The sequence below is a fragment of the Thermobia domestica genome, unplaced genomic scaffold (assembly GCF_964235325.1).
Source record: "Thermobia domestica unplaced genomic scaffold, izTheDome1.hap1.1 HAP1_SCAFFOLD_337, whole genome shotgun sequence".
NCBI classification, from domain to species: Eukaryota; Metazoa; Arthropoda; class Insecta; order Zygentoma; family Lepismatidae; genus Thermobia; species Thermobia domestica.
The window spans coordinates 141280-162169 of record NW_027656050.1 but is presented as its reverse complement, the minus strand read 5'-3'; the positions used below and the strand labels follow the sequence as shown (position 1 = coordinate 162169).

General features: G+C 35.2%; 1 protein-coding gene across 4 annotated transcripts in view; it reads right to left on the bottom strand.

The window, feature by feature from the left end:
- Nucleotides 1-11119: 11119 nt before the first annotated feature.
- Atpalpha (sodium/potassium-transporting ATPase subunit alpha) overlaps nucleotides 11120-20890 on the bottom strand; it is a 101975-nt gene continuing 92204 nt past the window's right edge. For all 4 annotated transcript variants that reach the window (XM_081747566.1, XM_081747564.1, XM_081747565.1 and 1 more), the window contains 3 exons: nucleotides 18965-19095; nucleotides 16528-16629; nucleotides 11120-14058 (listed from right to left, as the gene is read on the bottom strand). In XM_081747566.1, coding sequence (XP_081603692.1) covers nucleotides 13938-14058; nucleotides 16528-16629; nucleotides 18965-19095 — 354 coding nt within the window. In that variant the 3' untranslated portion in view covers nucleotides 11120-13937. The remainder of the gene's footprint in view (nucleotides 14059-16527; nucleotides 16630-18964; nucleotides 19096-20890) is intronic.

Below are 20890 nucleotides of genomic sequence, written 5' to 3'. Positions count from 1 at the left end.
TTCCCTTTCGTGGCCATAAGTTATTTTCGATCATGCTCAAAGTGGACTAATAATGTTTTATGTTTTCTCTCATTCATATATTGACCATCCCCCGGGGAGAATCTTCTGAAATCGTCAATGCTTATAATTAATTTTTCATTACAAATCAAAGGATAATAATGAAATATTGAACATACTTAATATTTTGTTCTCAGCTATGGATGTTAGATTTGCAATTCATATAATGTTCGCTTCTAATCAAATTTGAGAGAAAAGTAGTTTCCAAAGATTTATTCAAAGAAATGTTCTCAGTCCTCTGATGAAAATAGGAACACTTTTAAGAAAAAAACAAAATGAATATTTTCTACAGGGTTTGAACACATACACTTCTAATTGATAGAATAGTGACCCAAACCGCTCGGCCAGTTCGTATGTCTTCAATGGCCCACTTTTGACTTTTGTGTAAAGTGGTTTCCTGCTCCACACTTTTTTTTTTTTTTTTATGTCGATACGACTATAAGTTTGTGGTGAATTTTTGGACGTTACTGGTCTTGCAATGCATAAAAGGGTTTTTCGTATAAATTACATTCAATTTTACGTCCTAATAACTTATGTTACAATAGGTTGAATTTGTGAAATGATTGGGGTTGGAGTGATCGTAAATATTTTCATTGTTAGGAGCCTGGATATGCAGACCCGCTTAGCGTGGGGATTTAATTTTGTGAAATTTGGTACAATTACTGTACTAAAGTTCAGATTTTAGTACAAGAAAATTAACTTTTAAAACACTTATTAGACTCCACATTGAAATTTTCCATTTTCTTCCGCCTCAGTACCTATCTATTTGCAGGTAAAATATACCGAGTGCGCAGAAAACGTTATGTTCTCTTCATTATGCTTTTACATTTATTTAAGTTTCGTTTGCATTTTTCAAATATTTTTTTTTAAAAAAAAAATCTATTTTAATATAAAAGAATAAAACAATAATAATATATGTTTTAAATAATCTTCTCTGAACTTGACACATTTATAAAAGAATGGAAAAAGATTAATTATATAATGAAATGGTCCATAAGAAAATCAGGTTTAAAAATGTGACCAACATTTAATTTAAAACCTAAAAAAAGACTTATTTGAACTTTTGCAACAAATGCACTATTGCATTTAATAATCTCAGCACAGTAGTAGTTCAGGCAAAGAAATCAGAAAACTGAATTTTTATGTTTAAAAAACAATAAGCCAATCCGACGAATTTTATTGCAGATGCAAGCCTATAGATCGGCGTTCGGTTCTCATTAGATTGAAAAAGAAAATTATTCATCACTTTGGAGTTTCTTATTTATATCATTGTGCTATAGAATGACAATTATTGATGGAATAATTCTTGTTCTCTGTCAGAGGCGTTCTTGGAAGTCACATAAGTTACTGACACATTTTGTATATTTTAAAGAAAAACTTATCAGATTACTAACTTTGAATGCAATCTGTTTTAATACTTTAAAAACGATAGGTCAGCGCTTCAGAATATACTAAGTATATATATATATATATATATATATATATATATATATATATTAGCAACATAAACAGTCCTGACACATTGGTATCTTACATATTAGACCTACTTACCCATTCATCTACATATTTTCTTCCACAAGATCAAAAACTTATAACGACCATCCGCGCTACTGATTACACTGAAGTATGTAACATTCAGAGAACAAAACTAACCATGTCACGTTGTATTTTGAATCCTGCTATTTGTTGGGAATTCATAGAACCAGAGAGTAACTTAAGTGACAGAAAATTACAGGACAGAAGTTTATTTTTTAAAAAATTAACAAAGATACTCACTAAAAAAGGAAGTTTATACCGTAAGACGGGGTTACTTTGCACAAAAAATGAAAAGTTTCACAGTCCTCTATCGGTAAAACCATGAACTGTAAAGAGGAAGTTTCAACTGCCACCATAAGATAGAACATCTAACTGAATTTTGGCTATAATGTTGGGAGTTATCAGTTCTAATTCCCCTGAGGGTTTGTTGTTGTAGAGGTATGGAAAGCAGTCGCTGCAAAGACCGCCAAAATTTGAAAGACACCACCTACAAGAATTTCGGTCAAAGTTAAGTCAGTTTCGGAGAATACAACTGTGTATAATGGCACTTTGATGCAATAGTTGAAATTGAAATGTTTTAAAGTCATAAAAAAAGTAAAACTGGAAGGCGGTGGTTTCAGCCTCTAATCGGGGTTACTTTGCACAGGTCCAAATACCACATTCCGGTGGAGAAATGGGGACGATATCCAGAAAAAAATTATTTTCCTTTTTTTTTATTTAAAAAATTCTAAAAGAGAGGCATTAAAAACTTTTAGTGAACCATAGAAAGAATACAAAGCAAAAACAATAACTGTCCTTAACACGGAAGGGAATTCTTCGCAAAACTATTAACAGCCACTGCACAAAAAATCTAACAGTCCTTGAGTGACGTCACAGTCAAAAGAAAGAAGAAATAGGTTCAACGGAAATATATCTAAGCGTCCTTATTACAAGATGGATGGAAAGTGGTGACCGAGTTTAGAAATATCAAAAATAATATTTTGGCCAAAGTGGAATAGGATACAGGGCTACGACGTATTGGAGTCAAAGTTACGGTTTTCAATGTGAAAGAGAATTGAGATGGTTTATAACAACTCGTTTCGGTTCATTCAAGAATCAGTACGATTCAGACCCATACGTGAGCTGGATCTCGCGCTTCATAACCCGCGAAGACCCATCCGTGGTCTGTAGGGCAAGTAAATAATCAGCTCCGAGACTTATCTCACCTAGCTGAATTAACTTACGGCCAGTGTACTTGTGTTTTAATCACTTTGTGTAATCGCAAATTTTACTCATCGTTACATTTTGGTTTATAGTGTAGGAATGGTTGTAATTATGTAAGTACAATAAGTCATATATTACAAGTATGCATAACTGATTAATTAAGATAGTGCAAGATAGAGTTAACTAGGTCTCATTATGATGTTGGCCAGGTGTATTCTGGAGTAGATAGGGAGCTTAATATCGCTTTCTCTCGAAATTCGTCTTCATGGCGAATGGCTCTTTGGATACATTTATAATTACATTGTGTAATGTTTAAGTTACATATTAATGCTGTCAATCTAAGTTGGAATGTTTTATGATTGGGACAGCACGATCCTAGAACCCAGGGTCTTTGATACTTTATATACTACGTTTGTAATAATCCTTTGTAATTAACTCTGAAAAGAACAATAATTTAATACAATAAAAGGTATCGAAAGTCCCAAGTTGACGATATATATAAACCAACTAAAAGTAAAATTTCTCGACATTTAATGTATGAAGAACAAAATACCTCTTAGGAAATTATTACTACTGGAACCTCCTGCATTCTAAATTTAGGTAGATGCTGGAATGAATTTGTTGTTGGAAAATGAAGTTTGAACAGTGACGGATCCAGAAAAATAGTTTGAGAGGGGCTTCACTCACAAAGGCTTCGTTTTTTGCAGAAATAACTCGACTTTTGGGAGGAGGCTTGAAGCTTATGCGCATAGGAATGTCTAACATTAGATTTTTTAAAAAGAAATCATGCAACTGGGAGGGCTTCAGTATGAAAGTCCCAAACCCCGTAAATCTTCTACCGATTACGGTTGGGATGATATTCTTGGACATAAGGAATAACCCAGGCAAATCAGTTCACGGGGATTTTTTCTATTCCTGAGCTGGCATTTTTGTGGGACATATGCTAAACTATTAGAATGTGGTTTCTGTGCCGGTACCAGAACATACATAATTTTCTTTACAAATATTAGTACTTCATACTAAGTATCGATACTAGTACGCTCATTCTAATATCAATATATGTAAACTGTATAAATACTGAAGGGGAAAACATAGCACAGAAACGTCATAATCGTATGTTGAACATACTTTTTTGTATGTTGTGCAAAGTAACCCCAACTATGGGTTACTTTACACCGAAGTCGATATTTCAATAATTATGGTCATACTGAATGTTAAAATTCCTTACATCGTGTGCAAAATAACGTCTTACGGTATTTTTCATTTCTACAAAAACTTCTGATGACGATCGTAATGGTATTATTTTGCATCTCATACTCGTCAATGTAAAATAACTACTTCAAACTTTGAAAATGCTATTGGGACAGGTAACTTATGTGACAAAATTAGTAATATTTTATATTATTTTCAAATAACTTTGAGATATATTTCCCTGCTAATTCTATTCCACGGATTAGCAGCAGCTATTCTGTCTCCCTTTAAAATAGAAACTGGATAAATTAAATTTTGAACATCCTATGCAGTTGGACATAGCGTGCCGGAGTTAAGAATGGCCCATATATAGGCTATATGTATATGCTGAATTATCTCGCGAACTACGAAATTTTTAGATATTCATTTTTTTTTATATATATACGAGGTCTGATCAACAAAGACTGAGACTGATTTTTAAACATGTATTTATTATTCAAATTCTATGTTCACATGATATTTTTTAAAGTAGTTCCTTCCTGAGTGAATGCATTTTTATAACGTTCCTGCTATTCCTGGAATACGTGATGCATGCCATTTTTTTTTATATATCCTTCAGAATCGCCTCACACTTCTTCACCACTGCTTCAGTTCTCAAAGTGAGTACCAAGTTTCATCTCCAGTGATAATTGACTGAAGAAACTAATCTCCTCCCTCAGCAAAGGAACGCAGCACCTCACGGGAAGACTCAATTCGCACACCACTGTCCCGAAGTCAACAGTCGTGGTACCCAACGGGCACAAACACGGGACATATGAAGGTGATCGTGCATTATTGGAAAGACACTACCATATGAAATTCCCAACACTTCACTTAGTTTACGTAATATTATCCTTCGATCCTCACGGACAATCACAGCAGAGGAGGCCGGAACACCAGGTCCACCTTAACGCAAGAAACTCGTCCTTCTTTGAATTCTTTGAACCATAGAAACACAGTTGCTCGAGGTTATGCACTTTCACCGTAAGCTTGCTTGAGCTTTTCGTATGTTTCAGAAGCTGTGTGGTTCAAGCGGAAACAAAACTTTATTGCTCCATACTGTTCTTTCGTGGAACCTCCATTGTATGCATGTACACAGCACGTTGAGGCGAAATGGAAGCAGTCTCTAAAACATAGCGGATTACTCCCAACCTACCGATACAATGCTGCCACCTAGTGAGAGTATACACGAAACACAACTCTTTCAACTATTCGGCAACAAAGGAAACTGCGATACAATAATCAGTCTCAGTCTTTGTTGATCAGCCCTCGTAATTGGTTATATTTGTATTGAACCTAAGAGCATGATCATTTTCTACTAATCCAGGAGGGGATTGATTACACACAAAACAAGTTTTTGTTTCTGTGATGGTTCATTAAAAAAAAATCTTCTCATTCCCTTCAATATTCTTGCGGGACAAAGCTTTTAGGTGTAACCTTAAGTAACGATCTCACATGGTCTGCTCACATCTCCACTTTATACAAGAAGTAGCGTTTGTTTTACCTTATATAAACTTCAAGGTATCGTGTCCTGAGAAGCACTTGTTTTATTCGCCGTGTTTTATTCACTAATTAGCTTCGGGATAATACACTGGGGAATTGCTGAAAATAGTTTAAGCACTTTCAGATTGCAAAAGAAAGCTGTTAGAATAATTTGCGGATTACCTACAAAGTAGTCATGTAAAAAGGTTTTCATAGAAGCAAAAATTTTAACACTTTCCAGCTTATACATTTATAAATCTATTCATTTTACTATGAAAAACAGGCATCATTTTACTTTTAACTAAATGTTCGTAGCCATAATACAAAACAAGACAGTGACATATTTGTGATGCATCAAAATACATGTATGTTAATATAAACAAAACTGTGTATATAAATTGTGTTAGGTGTATAATAAACTTCCTGTGTACTTAAAGCATATGATTAATGTTACTAAGTTATTTTCTTAAGAAGTTATTTAACCTACTTGCTGTAAAGTGCTATTATATTATAAAGGAATCTTGAAATGATTCATTAAATGAAGAATTGGTAATAGATACTTACTCCTCAGTACATGTCAGGTGTGGTATAACTGGTTTCCTAATTACCATATAAATAGTCATTTTGTGTATTTTATTTTCACTGATAAGGCTTACATGAGAATTTCTCGCGTTTTGAAAGCTAATGAAACAGGCAAATAAATGAAATGCAATACATAATGTGTGTGTGTTTTGAATAATCTTAATCTTCTTCATCCAGCTGGATACTGTTTTCTGAGAGCTGATTTCACTTTGTGGGTGTTCGCAATTCTTGTTAATACGAATATTCGGTGGCTCGCTCGAAAATGTATGTCCTTATCTAAATATTTCTATTTCCACGTTTATATCATCAGCATTTCATAGCCTTCAATCGACCAATTTTACTCGAACAGTAAGAAGACTGGCAATTGACTGCTTTCCTTGGCTTACGGTCGTCAATTTACGTCCAGTATATTGGGCCACAGTACACGCATACACTCACGATAATGTATGGCTGACTTTATGTCATATCAGTTTAGTTCCTTTAATACTCATACAATAATAGTTTCACACGAGTTAATGTTTTGCGACATGACCAAATGGTTAGAGTGCCTGGTCTCAGATTCCATTCCCAGCATGAGCACTTGCCTCTCATAAAAAGGAAAAAGATAAATAAATAAATAAAATAAAACCTTTAGTATACTTTGAATTTGTGGGATGGGCGCTAGTGTGAAAAGGTACATCAGTGAACTTTCTGCTGTAATTTACAGATGCTGAAAGGAGAGAACAGACTCTTCTTTACCTACTCTATCAGGAAATCATTTTCTATCCACTACACTGGCGTCAACTTGCTCGGCCCCGTTAGTGCGTAATATGCTGACACATTGAAATTGTCGCATTTTGCAACGTCCCCGTACACCATGTGATATGTCATTACAATACATATACGGTATTTCGTCTAGATCAGATGGAGTTTGTATATATTGTATATAGAAATTCCCATTTGTATAAAAAAAATACACCGCGTCCGTTTTGGAGTTTTATAGTATGCCTTCTATCTGCCTCTTTTATATATGGTGTAACAACAATGAGGGGAAAATGTAGACGCGAAATTACAAAGTTCGAGTAATAAATACTTTAGTATACGAAATAAAATTTAATAATTATTTACAAAATTTTCTAGGAGGTGCGAAAAATATTCTGCACCTGTTCTGGCGTTAAAATACAGCGCCCGTCGCAGAAGGTTAGTGGTTATTATTTCACGTAATTGTAGTACTGGCAAGGGACATACTACTTCCAATACATTAAAGAATTCTTGAAATTTGCAACGTAAGGTGTGTATCACAAGTAGTCGTACAAATTACAAGTGGCCAGAACGGTGTGCAGGTAGTGGGGTGTTGGCTGGTGTCTAGTTTTATCCTATGTGCAGCACTGTATGGTGCCTGAAGATGAAAGATGAAAGTAACTGAACAAGTTTTGACAACGTGTCTGTACGATATTGAACAAGCATAATAAAATGTACGTTATCTTCTCGACGAAGGTGTCAGTAGGACAACAACATACATGTTTGCGAGATACGATAGGAACATTGTCCCTGAAAAACCATGAAGAACCCCACTTCTGGACCAGCGATGTCATTTAGGGAAGACAACTGTCCCAATAAGTTAAACAAAAACATTTTTAATAAATTTATATATATCAATTGACAATCTTGCTCCCTTCCCCTGACAAAATTTGAAATGACGCTATTGCTCGGGAATTGAAGAAAGCAGCAGAAAATCGGATTGGAGTTGGTGCTCGTAAAATGGGATCCAAATTCGGGATGTTTAACGACAGCCTGCCGCGCTTTGAAATCATTTGGCCTGAAAAGATATCAACGCAACGTGAAACTCCGATATACCGCCAAACACAAGAAATCTAAAAAAGTCTTGCACTACGGCAAACACCGCTGAAGGGTGGTATTATTGTAATTGAGGACGAAAAGTGCTTTTCGTTTGCAAACAGTTGTCACAAAGCAGGGATTTCAGTGCAGACTAGTCAACTACATCCGTGAGTGTAAAGTGAATCCCGAAATTAAAACCTGACACTAACTTCTTCGCATGATGAGCGACATCCACAAGAGATATCTCGAACTTTTACGTGCAACGCGAAAAGCAGCGGCTACGACCACGTCGTGTGTATCTCAAAATGTCTGTCAAACTGCGTGCGTTTATTAAACATCAGCATAACAAGATGATGCTTTGTGCCGGATCTTCCATCCTGCCAGAAAAATGTCGGATTGGTTGACAGCTAACATACCGGTTGTGCCAAAGAGCCTCAATCTACCTAATGTGCCACAAGCTCATCCATTATAGCACTAGGGTATGGTCAATATTATCGCGATTGGTGTACGCGAAATGGTTAAGAAACGTCTGTGGAACGGTTACAACTACGGATTATGTACTGTACCAAAATAATAATAATAAAACTTTCTCCAGCGCATGATGGCTGGTGCTCGTAAGAAGTTGCGACGAACTGAGAATAAAGCCCTGTTGGCAATGTAATTGTCTCGCTTGTGTACTAAGTGTGTTAAAGCTGTAGTTTGTTTGCCAGTTTGTTTCCTTGCTTGCAACCATGGATTGCAATTTATACCATTATTTCTGATATATACCTAGATTTCTTTTATCCTTGTAATAAAAAAGAAAAGATTTCTTCCCTAAGCGAAAGCGAATCTTCGCATAGGAAAGACTTCTACATGTGCACTGTTGACAATGGAAAAAGAATAAATCTCAAAATATTTGATGCCATATACTTTTTACTAAGTGGAATTTACCCTAATTCTATATGTAAAGAAAATTTACTTTATTCTATAATTAGGTTTTTCTTACATCATTAAGTATAACAACTAGTGTAAGAATGTTGTATTGCTGTAAAATTAACATTTTATAAACAAACACTGTTACGTGAAATAAAAATGGCAGTAATATTAGAGCCCAATATCCACAAAAATAACTATAGTTTTACCAGGGGACATCTGTCCCCGTGCGCGTTCTAGGGGAGTAAAAACCTCCGGGCGTCCTGATGTGAGCTCTGCAACTGAACAATGGTGGACTTGAACTCCTCTTAAGGACATTCTCCAAGACAACTTATTTTAGCATTTACTGTTTTACTAGCAAAGTTACTGAAATTAATAAAAAAAATTCAGTGTAATTTTATAGACTTTTGGACGCTGATACCAAACCTAGTACTTTTTTTTTTTTTAATCAACATTTGTGGTTTTTAAATTTTCCGAATGGGGGCACTCAAAATGAACTTTTGATATGATTTTTGCATATAAGTTCGAACGTCATTTTGTTTATGGTAGTAGAAGGCGTACAAAGTATCGACATAAAACTAAACAAGTTTCTTCAAGTTACCAAAATTCCAATGTTATGACAAAAATTTCAATTAAGTAAGGCACATAAAAAATTGTCTTTATAGGATCAACATTTGACTCATTAGAAACTAATACACTCATAGCTTAGTTACTATGATTGACCTCTAATGCGACCTTACACAATTGTGTACGTGCACAAGCTGCAATAGGTCAATTTTGGCTGTTTCCACCATTCGTATATAATAGAGAATTTACGAATACGTGCAATAAAAGTGAAACCAGAGTTCGCTTTATTCACGAAGCTCTACAACTAACCGTTTCTCGATGCTGGATGAACGAAAATTTATCCCCACACCGAGAATCGAATCTAAAATCAAACACCGAAAGTAGCACACACACAGAATAAACTAAAACAATTAACTGCGGTTTACTCTTTACCAAATAAATGATTACTCATTTGTTTCTTCAGTTATATTTAATAAAATTCAATTAAGCATACAGATGTTTTGAAATCTCGTCGAGCTCATTGATTAGATACATTCTATTTATTTAATTTGAGTTTGAAATTAAATGAAATGGTCCCATGGTCATGCCGAATGGACTAAAGGAGACTGTAATGATGAGAAATGAAGGAAATGGTGGAATGAAGAAAGTGGGAGAACTCCGAGAAAACCCATGAACATAGTGTTTGTCCACCACAAAGCTCACTTGGCGCGAGCTGGGATCGAAACGAGGACCCCATGCACCAGAGGTAAATGCTCTAACACTGAGCCAACGCGGCCCAATTTTTGCGTTTGAACAATTTGGTTTTTTAGTCGGGACCATATTCAATAGTATATAACTCTACACACTCAGTGAGAGATTGCAAATGAAAAATCTATCAACACATCAAATTCTTAACATTGAGAATAAACGAACTTTGCATACGTGTATGTATCACGAATGCTCCTTCTTTCAGCTTAGCTCAAACCAACTAAAAAAAAAAAAAGGATGAATAAGGAAATAATGGAAAAGATGCTAAAAGGAAGTTTTGTAATCTTAAATATGCACTTTTGACCACTTCTTTCAAGTTTTGTGACAATGCAAGTGAAAATGGGGATTTTTGAATTAGTTTTTATTAAATTTCGTTTCAACTTTTATGGTCTCCTAACACATTAAAAAGTTTTAAATGTCCGGTGTTAGTGTTACTTGAGTTGGTAGGTGACACAAAAGCTATATTATCGAATGAAAAACCAGATTAGGAATCAGCGTTCAAGAATCAACGAACCGATTATTGCACAAATCGCTGACATGTCGAAACCTTCATTTCTAAGAAGATCTATGAAATGCAATTTGGATACTAAATGACTGCGCTCATTTTTCACTCCTTGCTACCTTTGATTCCAAAAGTGTTCCTAGGTGATCTTGCAGCAGAACTTAAAAACACAGAACACATATGTTTCAGTATCTTTATTTATACTGTGGACTGTGGCAATTTTACAAGATGTTGCCTTCCTGATCCTCACACCCAACAGGCTAGTAAAATTAGGTAACTGACAGCAGAGTGGGATGGGTGAGGGACAGTAAGGGAGGAGAGAAGAGAGGATGAACCATGCATACGACCCACAAATAAATGAAGATGACACAAAAAGGACATAACTTTTCCTAACATCATCACATAATGTTTTTTTTTTTTTTTCAAATCTCTTTCTCATAATGGTATTGTACTGGTTATTGTCTATTACTGTATTAGCACTCCCTTATTTTTTAAAATCATTCTAAAGATTCACCAAGCTACAAAATAATGCAGTAGATACAAATGTGAAAGATACTCTTCTGTGTACATCATCTAAAAAATGATAAAGTCACAACCAAACATTGCTTTCATCAAAGTTAAACGGACACAAAAACACATCTCAAAAAAGTGTAGGGTACAAACATAATAATAATATATATGTATATATATCTATCTAATATATATATATATTTATTTATTTATTTCTTTAACAACAATTATTTATAGTCCTGTTTGGAACCTGGCACGCTTTCGATATTCTTTAACAAATAATATCCAATTCTCTAATGATTATCAACATATATATATTTAGCATGTTCATTAAATATGGACTTTTAAAAAGAATCTTTCGATCTAAGCCAATACAAGGAGGTGGTAACACAAGAAACAGGGTGGAGGGAGACCATCGCTTCTCTACTTGTTCTGATAGTGGAACTTTTTTTCCTTCTACCATAATTTGCTCACAGTATTGACAGTTTATTTATTATTATTATTGTTAACATACTCCATCATTTTTCTTGAAAATCCTGATGAAGTCAGAACAAGGCTTCTGTTGGTTAACACCACGGCTGTTTTCTAACATTTTTATTTATATATATTTATCTTAAAATCACGCGATATCGTATAATGTAAGAACGTAGTTCCAACTTTCTTCAGTTTAGTCTCTCAAAAACAATGGTCACAAGCCCACAAACTCGTACCCTTTTATTCCATTATCAGATAAATTAATAAAGACCCGGAGGGAGGGGGGGACTTGAAATGTATCTTCATTAGTGAATTTCTGAGAACAAGACCAGACTAACCTAATTTTTTTTTTTAATATTTTTCTCATTTTACATCTAAATTTAAAACTACATTAGTTATTTAAGCAAGTACTTATTTCAACCCTCAACAACTGACCTGTGACACTAAGCTAGAATCATACTGAGGCAATCTCTACGTTATGTTATAATGAAAAAAAAAATGTATAATGGGTACGAGGACAACTACAAAATTTAAATATCGAGAACAGAAAAAATAAAACGGGATCTAACAAGAGATGGTACAATTGTCAACAACTTCAAATGCAACAGACAAACTCTGGTTCACACCAAGCTAAATTGGAGGGGGATTCTGTTTTTATTATAATCATATATTTTTCCTTATTAACATTGAACGCTAATTTCATGTTATGTGCATATTTTATATATATAGTTTACTTTGTTTTTTTTAATATTCAATAATCCCAATATCACCACCTCCGTAAGGCAACATATCTGATACTCTGGAATGTTTTCAAAGACTACAAAGCCAGGTAGAAAGTATCTTTGGAAGTATTTCGTTCTTCATTATCAACAATAGAGCCAGCAATTAACACATGAAAACGGGAATACAAAATTTTTCTTCTTAAAACTGGCACGAGAAAAAATTTGAGAGGACAAAACAGGTGTACAAAGTGGGAAAGGAAGGAAGGAAGGAGACAACACAGAATAACCAGATTTTATCCAGTGAGAAAGAAACAATGTTCAGAAGGGAGAGGGGTATGGGCATACTCTTGACTACTATAACAATCAAGTGATAAATTATGTTTTGATGTACTGTTGTGTTATGTAATAATGTATATGCAAAAAAGCAGCAGGATTTCAGCCTGTTGAATGTCACTACATTTGAGCAAGGTGAAAAAAAAAATGCTTCCAGAGAGTTTTAAAAGGGACCCCTCTGGCTACTCCCGATTTTTAACAGCACTTTATTATTATATATTTTATTTATTTATTTTTAACATGTTGTCATTAATGATTTCATTTGTACAATTAATTCAATACATTTATGACAACGCTTCGTAAAACTTCAACATATGACTATATATATATATAATATATATTGCAATTTCTCTTTACAATCATTTCATTTATTTATATTTTTAAATAATTCTCTGATTGGCTTTGTGTAGAACAATTTATTTATTTAGCTCTTTGTTGACCTCTGTAGCACTACTCTGAAAACATACCTGATGATTCAGAGAACTCTCGTGACTTCTGAAAACTACTCTACGAGAAAACCAGCAAGGTCCCTGTTAACACAGTCACCCAGGAAAATAATAATAATTAAAAAAACTTTCACCTATGACTGTGTACACAATAACCTCAAATACCTCGAATAACAGTGTTAGAACCCTGATCTAAACAAAACTAAAACAAGTTAAAAGTGTAGATTTAACAGCGGTATCATATACATCTTTGCAGTTATAACCAAACACTTTGTTTTTTTATTTTATTATTTTGTAAAATACATCATTAATGAACAGTCTAGCAATAAATGCCGTATGGCTTGAACACCATTGGGCAGTTTGCTTGCTTTTATTTTTTTCTTTTCTCTTTTGCACTTCTACCTTTGTCCTACGCGCACCAATGCACAATAGAAACCAACAATTGCACATAATTTTAATATATATATATATATATCTTTCACATGTGCCTACACAGGCATCACCACTTTTCATATATATTTTTCTTCATTCTTGTTTCAACATTCTATTTGTTCAAATTGTTTTTATTTATTTTTTTTTTTAAATATATATCCCTCTAGTGGTTGCCTACTAGAAACATGGCGCCAGCGAAGCATCATGAATTAAAAAAAAAAAAAAAAAAAAAAAATCTTCTCTTAATGCAGGGAGCCTCAAATGTTACTAGTACATGACTGGTGCTATTGACTTCACAATATTGACACGGAACACCACTAGTATTCTTTGAATTAGATGACGGAAGGCTCCCCAGGGGCGCAGAGGTGGGCTGCTCTGTACTGTTTAATAGTACGTTTCCTGTTCAAGCCAGCCTCCAGGGTTGCGGCGTAGATAGAAGCGACGGCACTCATCATAAATGAAGATTGAGAGGGAGAATGGCAAAGCTGGTAACCACCAAGTGAACCTACGGAGGAACCAAAATATTTCATATAATAAAGTGAACACAAGAAAATTACATACATACTGTGAGGCAGAAGTCCGATTACACATTTGTTTTTGTAGCTTGTTGTTTAGGGGAGAAGCGCTGCAAAGACCAAATTGCGCAAGTTGGTCCGATCAGTACATCTGTAGTAATACGATTGCTGACGAAATCAATATACTGAACGAATAGCTGTGCAAATAAACACTGAACGCATTGAAGTAAATACGTAACTTTGTATTAGCACTCCTTGCTGGTCTAGTGGCTAGCACGTGCGCCTTTGGTGCACAGATTTCGAGTTCGATTCCCGGTGGTAAAGCGTTAGATTTGAATGCATTACGGTAGTTCAAATTTCACATACTAATTCCAAGTTTCATTTAGCCTCGGTGGCGGAAACAGTAAACTTCAAATCAAGAAAAATCACTTCGAATTGAATAATCGAAAAGTGCGAAAAGAAGCACAAATGTTTTATAAGGCATACGTAGGACAAGCGTCTTCCTCTATTGCAGATACTCCCAATTCCCGACATGCAAGGAAATAATGTTTCTTTCCCGAGCACCTTCCGAAATGAAGAAAGCCCTTTTTCTGAAGCTTTCCCCTACACAATGAGAACTCGTCCCATTATGACTACAATACTTGTTTGCAATTAGGTCTAACAGTTTTCAAGCAGTTGGATGAATAGTCGTGGTTTCTCGAACACTTAAAAAGACCACCAAGAATCCTGAGAAATTCACAGTGTAAAGCATTTCAAAGAGATATCCAAAATACACGAAAGTAATATCCAAAATCACTCCTTCCAATATGATACTGAGAAATTTCCTCAATGTTGACGTCCCCAATATACTTATAGATCTCTCAGTTCTCTCCACACTAACACGTCTTACATATCAGGAAACTTTGAATAAAAATTTATATTCAAACGGACGGGTCCATAGTAAATGGAACATTATAGAGACAGGCGTGGCGTAACACAAAGCCGATCGTTTCGTTGAGAACAGGTGTGATTTATAAGCCTCATTTCCGTTTATCAAATAAGTTATTCTATGTATTGCAATATAACAAAGTGTCAAGTTTGGAAAGCTTTATTTTTATTTTATCGATTAAAAATAACCGTTCCTAACGAATTAAGTAGAATTTGTATGAAAACCCAAATTCCCATTATTTAATCTGACTATTACCTCATCTGTATTAACAAAAAAACGAATGCAAGTATTTAAAACTCGCACTTAAATAGTAAGTCACCTTCAATACTCTAAAACTGAAAAGTCTATAGAAATAGAGAAAACAATAACTTCGAGATATATTAAATTACGGTGTGAACATGACATAACTTATGCTAGTACCCTTCCCAGGATCCTGATTCTTGTAGTCACAATGAAACACAATATTGATTTAGTACGAAATTATTCTGCATTGGAACTATTAATTTATTTCCCTAATATATTACGTATTTATTTATTTGTATTACGTTCGTACTATTTTCTGATAATTTGTCTATCTTGCCTGCTTTGGAATTTCTTCGTTTAGTTTATATCATTTATACGAGAGATTCAGATAGTAGTGCCTCCAAGCCCACTACTTGGCCAATAGTACTGCAAACATTCCGAACTGTTTACCATTAATGTACTGATGTTTAAGCTATAGAATGTCACTTGTTTCACCTTCCTCTCTCTTCTTATTGCAGAGTAAAGGAAAACTTCATGACATTCAGTGACGACGTTCGGTTGAAACTGCGAGCTATCATTGAATTTCTGACTGCGGAAAGTTGTGAGTCCAGGAACATTCATTGCCGGCGACGAGTCATGGATACATCATTACGACCCGGAAACGAAGCGTCAGTCGATGGAGTATCTCCACACGTTCCCTTCTCCGCCAAAAAATTTCAAAGTTGTCCCATCTGCTGGCGAAGTGTTGACATTTTGCCTCATCCTACCTATAGTCCGGATCTTGCGCCCTGCGACTTTTTGTCTCTTCCCCAAACTTAGGGATCACCTTAAGGGCCAACGCTACAGTTGTGACGCGGGGGTGGAAGCAGTAGTTCGGCAAACTGTGTCGCCAGCAGCCACCACACTTCTTCACCGACGGCATGAAAAACCTTGTTTCGCGTTGTTGCAAATGTGTTGCCCGTAATGAGGACTATGTTGAAAAATGATGCCACCATTTGTAGCTGACATTGCAAGCTTTCCACTGATACCTGTATAGGTGCTATCTGTCAAACTTATTACCTTAGAGGCATTATTTTCTGATTCATCTTTGTACTTTAAAAGACAATTTATTCGTCTGTTTAGATTAAATCCTTACAGCATCCTGAAAATTTGCTTCATACATTAACGTTAATTAATAACCATATTGCAACAAGTGAGAAAAATCTTAATACTTCCTAAAAACAGAATTCGTTTACACAGAGCAAGCACTAAAATTAAGTCTAGTATGTCTTATAAGAGAGATACATACTTAAGTGGATACATCCTTAGACCTTTGTCCATTCCCGGTGTATACGACAAGAATGCAGCCAAGCAGGTTTCGAACACCAACCCGAAGTTCAACACCCAGTTCCTAAAAGAAATGGAATTGCTTATATATTTATTAAGTTCAGAGAAAAACTAAATACAAAGCAATATTTAAGCATTTTATACTTTAAATCTCAGTTCATTTTCAGAACATACTAGAAGTCCCAAAATGAAACCTTCACAGATACATTTCTACGCCAATTTCAATAATAGTAGTTTATAATCTATGGACATTCTGAACAGAGTTGTAAAGCAAAGAGAAAATAATTTACTATATCCTCTGCCCAGTTACGTTTCGTTAACTATAACTTTATGTACTTGTTATCCACTGTAATCTATACGGAGACTATGTTTACCATTCCACGTAGAATACGTATATTAAATAGTACGATTGAAAATTGACCAAAGAATCTATACAGTGAAGATGAAAAATATAAAAGAAATTATATGAAGAATTCATTCACTCTTATTTTATCAGCAATTTTTTGATTATATTGTACTAGGCATGATTACATAATTTTATTTATGAATTTCATAACTTCATTGGGAAAAACTGGGAGTTCGGAGCAAGGAAGTCACGAGAAGAACAGGTGCATGTAAGGTGTTAGAGCGAGTATATACTGTGTGCAATGCATCTGATATGGAAAACTAGAATGACGCTTACATTATTTGCGTTGTTTGTACTGAGTTACCTTAGAGGTATGTTGTCTATACGCCGTGTCCCAAAAGTTCTGTAACACTTTTCTTAATTATTTACACAAAACTACAAGTGATATAGCTGTCGTGCATGGCATATGAAAAAAAAATATATATATATAATTAATTTATTTATTTTCAGGCAATGCTTTTAGTTTCCACATTCACCGCACTTGGCGTTGGTGTGTTGTAAACTTGGCGACTTCTGGTGCAGAGCGTGCTTTTTGGGTGTTGGAGTTCGATAAAAACAAGAGTGCTACATATGTGCAACGGAAGTTTAGGACAAGGTACAAGAAAGAAGCACAAAGCAGGAAATCAATTTATGTCTGGTATGATAAATCTATAACAGGTTCTTATGTTTGTAACAAAGGCTCTGAACTAAACTTTTTTTTAAGATTGACCTCTCACAACGAAATAATTCCAACAAAGTCTGTCGCTGAAGTGCGACTAAACTGAAAGCCAGTATAGACTTCTGTTGGGCTTTCACCTCTGTACTTTCTCCGTAGAGGATACTTTGTTCAGTTCATATTTTAATGTATCCAATTACTTGTTTTTATTTATTATTAAGAAGAGGATTTAAGTGAAAACATCCCCTAGATTTTTGTTTCGCAAAGTTCATCCATTAATTTAAAAGAGGTGTATAAAACGTTTTGGTAACATGATAAGTATTCTGAAGAACATTATGTAAACAACGTACTGTGTGTGTGTTACTGAAATTCAGTATTTGTAGAACTCTTGATGGCTTTTGAAAACAAACAATAGCGGCTTACTATTGCCAGTTTGCAGAAAAAAAAAAAAGAAAATATCGATCGATTATCATTACGTTTATTGTATTATAAAATTAAGATGTAGGAATCAGACATTTAAAACCTCTTTATATATATATTTCTACATAAGAGTTCTGCAGTTTCAAGACTGCAATGATATGCTACTGGACATTATTATTATTATTATTATTATTATTATTATTATTATTATTATTAATAATAATAACCCTGAAATTGTATAAGTTTTTTAACCATTATGAACCTGAGGTCTAGCGTACCGGCACCTTTATTTTTAGAAATAAAACTCTATATATAATAAACATTTGAGATACTTTTTCATATGACAAATACACCACAGCTATATCACTTCTAGTTTCTGCGAGATAAATTAAGAAAAATGTTATCGGACTTTTGGGACACGGTGTATAAATCTAGTTCTTTACACATTAGCTTTTATGACCTAACATTTTATTCGCAAATTTCCAAACTCGTGGACCCCCATATTATTCAAATAGAATTTGATATTATCCACGTTACCAATAACATTTTGCACAAGTATGAATAAGTCGAAGGAAATGAAAATTACACTATTGAACATTTTCTGTACAATATGATTTTGGTTCTTACTAACTTTTAGTAAATAAGCAAAGAAAAGAAAAAGTGAACACAGTACTCAGTAGCTAGCAGTTCTACAATGATTTCAGTTAATTAGTATCAATATAAATGCATACCGTTGTAGGTATTAGGCATCAAACTTATGAAATTCATATACAAAAAGCAGAATGTATGATATTTAATGTATTCTAAACAATACTACTTTGAACGTTTGTTGAAGTAAAACTAAACATTTTCAAAGATTCTATAACATATTTCAATGAGTTTTTAAAAATGGTAGCTAATTTAAAAAAAAAAAAATACCTCATTCCCTGATGAACTATTGAGTTACGTCGAGTTTTACAGATGATCAAATCAGCCCATTGTACAATCACAATAGACGCAAAGAACGCTGTGTGGCATGTATATTCAAGGGTCTTCCTATCGAAGTAAGTCTGGAAAGAAAAAGAAAAATACCATTAATATTCTCGTTGATTTTACATTGCTGGATGAGCTAGCTTTCGATATGACAAAAAGAGAAAATACAAAAGCCGAGATAGAAAAATGTCAGAAGGAACATCGAATGGGTCCGCTCTGTGCCCCATAAGGCAGCTCATCACGGGGCTTTGGGGGCGCATCCGAAAATCTTAACTGTGAGTTATCTGATCGTGCAAGAACTCTCAATAAAATTGAAGTAATTTCGTAAACTATGCGTCACAAGAAAAACTTTCTACAAATGTTTGTTATTCCATGATTCTTTCAACGATGTATCAAATTAATACCTTAACATTCAAAATTTTCAGATGAAACCCGGGGTCACATGATAGGAAGGACTATCCTATCTTTTACCACTTGTGATTCATAAAAGCTAACCAAACAAAGTTCTTGTCGTGCTAGACAGTACCGAACAAAAGGCAATATGGCAGACGGTACGTACCTTTAGGTTTCGAAGTAACCTCCATCGGCATCCAACACCTTTTACAAAACGTTCCTGCAGCTGCACAATCCTTTGGTGATAAAAATCGCGGTTGTGGATGCATAGAAGTCCGTAAGTGCGTTCCGCAGGTCTCCTCAATTGCGAAGGATTTCCCAATGAGGTGGTTGTCGAATGAATGAAATAGGTGGTAATCGACAGGCACAAGGTTCGGTTAATAAATCGATAGGCGCAAGGTCCGATGAATACGGTGCCTGACACAGTGTTTCCCAGTGAAGTTTCTGAAGTGTCTTCTGGGTCCTCTGTCGTATGTGGTTCGGCAGTGTCGCGTAAGAACAGCACATTCTCGCAATTCACTAATGCCGGCCCCTGCCCCAATGCACAGTGCACCCTCTCCAACCACGAGGTCGGCAGTGATGGTCTGATTAGGTGGAAGGAGCTCGTAATGCACCACTTGCCTACAATTCCACCATAATCTTTCGTGGGTGCAGAGGTGGTCTTGAGGTGTGAGAAACAGGGTCACGTGGCGACAACCAATGTCTGGTACGCTTGGGAGTGTCACAGAGGACCCACTTTTCGTCACCAGTGAGTGATAGGTGTGTTCAGGTGTGAGTAAGGACGAACAGGCTGTTAGTTGTTCCTTATTGGTTCCCGACAATGTGTGGGGTACCCACTTGCTTAACTTGTATGACTTCCCTATCCCATGCAAGTGGAGTGTTTCAACGAAAACATGGAAACTTTCTGCAAGTTCATCATACATTAAACCACTGACCTCGATGATTGCTTTTCAGGCCTCGTCATGCAACTCATATGGTGTCCACTGCGAGGTTTATCCGAACGGCTCACATCTCACGAATGGAATTTCTGGAACCACTGCCCGGCGATGCGTTCGTTCACGGCATTTTCCTCAAATGCCTGCATAGCGGAGACTTCAGTCGGCAGCTGATAGGCTCACTTTAAAGTCATATAACAAAGACGCAAAAAAGCTGCTTTGATACCTCTCATTTCTCCGACATTGGACGATCTATGTTGTGTGCACAACGTGTCTATTACTGACGGTCGATGCTCAGACAAACACTCGATCGCTTGGCAGGCACGTGCGTTATTTCGTTTTATCTCTGAACGCATGATTAATGGGACGACAAAAAAGGCAAGAACTTTTTGGTTACCTTGTATATTTTGGAGAAGTGTACAATTTGCAATTAATGTAATTAATAATGGGGCACGAGTTTTCCGCACTAACAATTTGAAAATTTCGCGTATCGTTTTTCATATTTCGCGTTTTGTCGCATTTTCCAAATAAAGTTTCACACTTT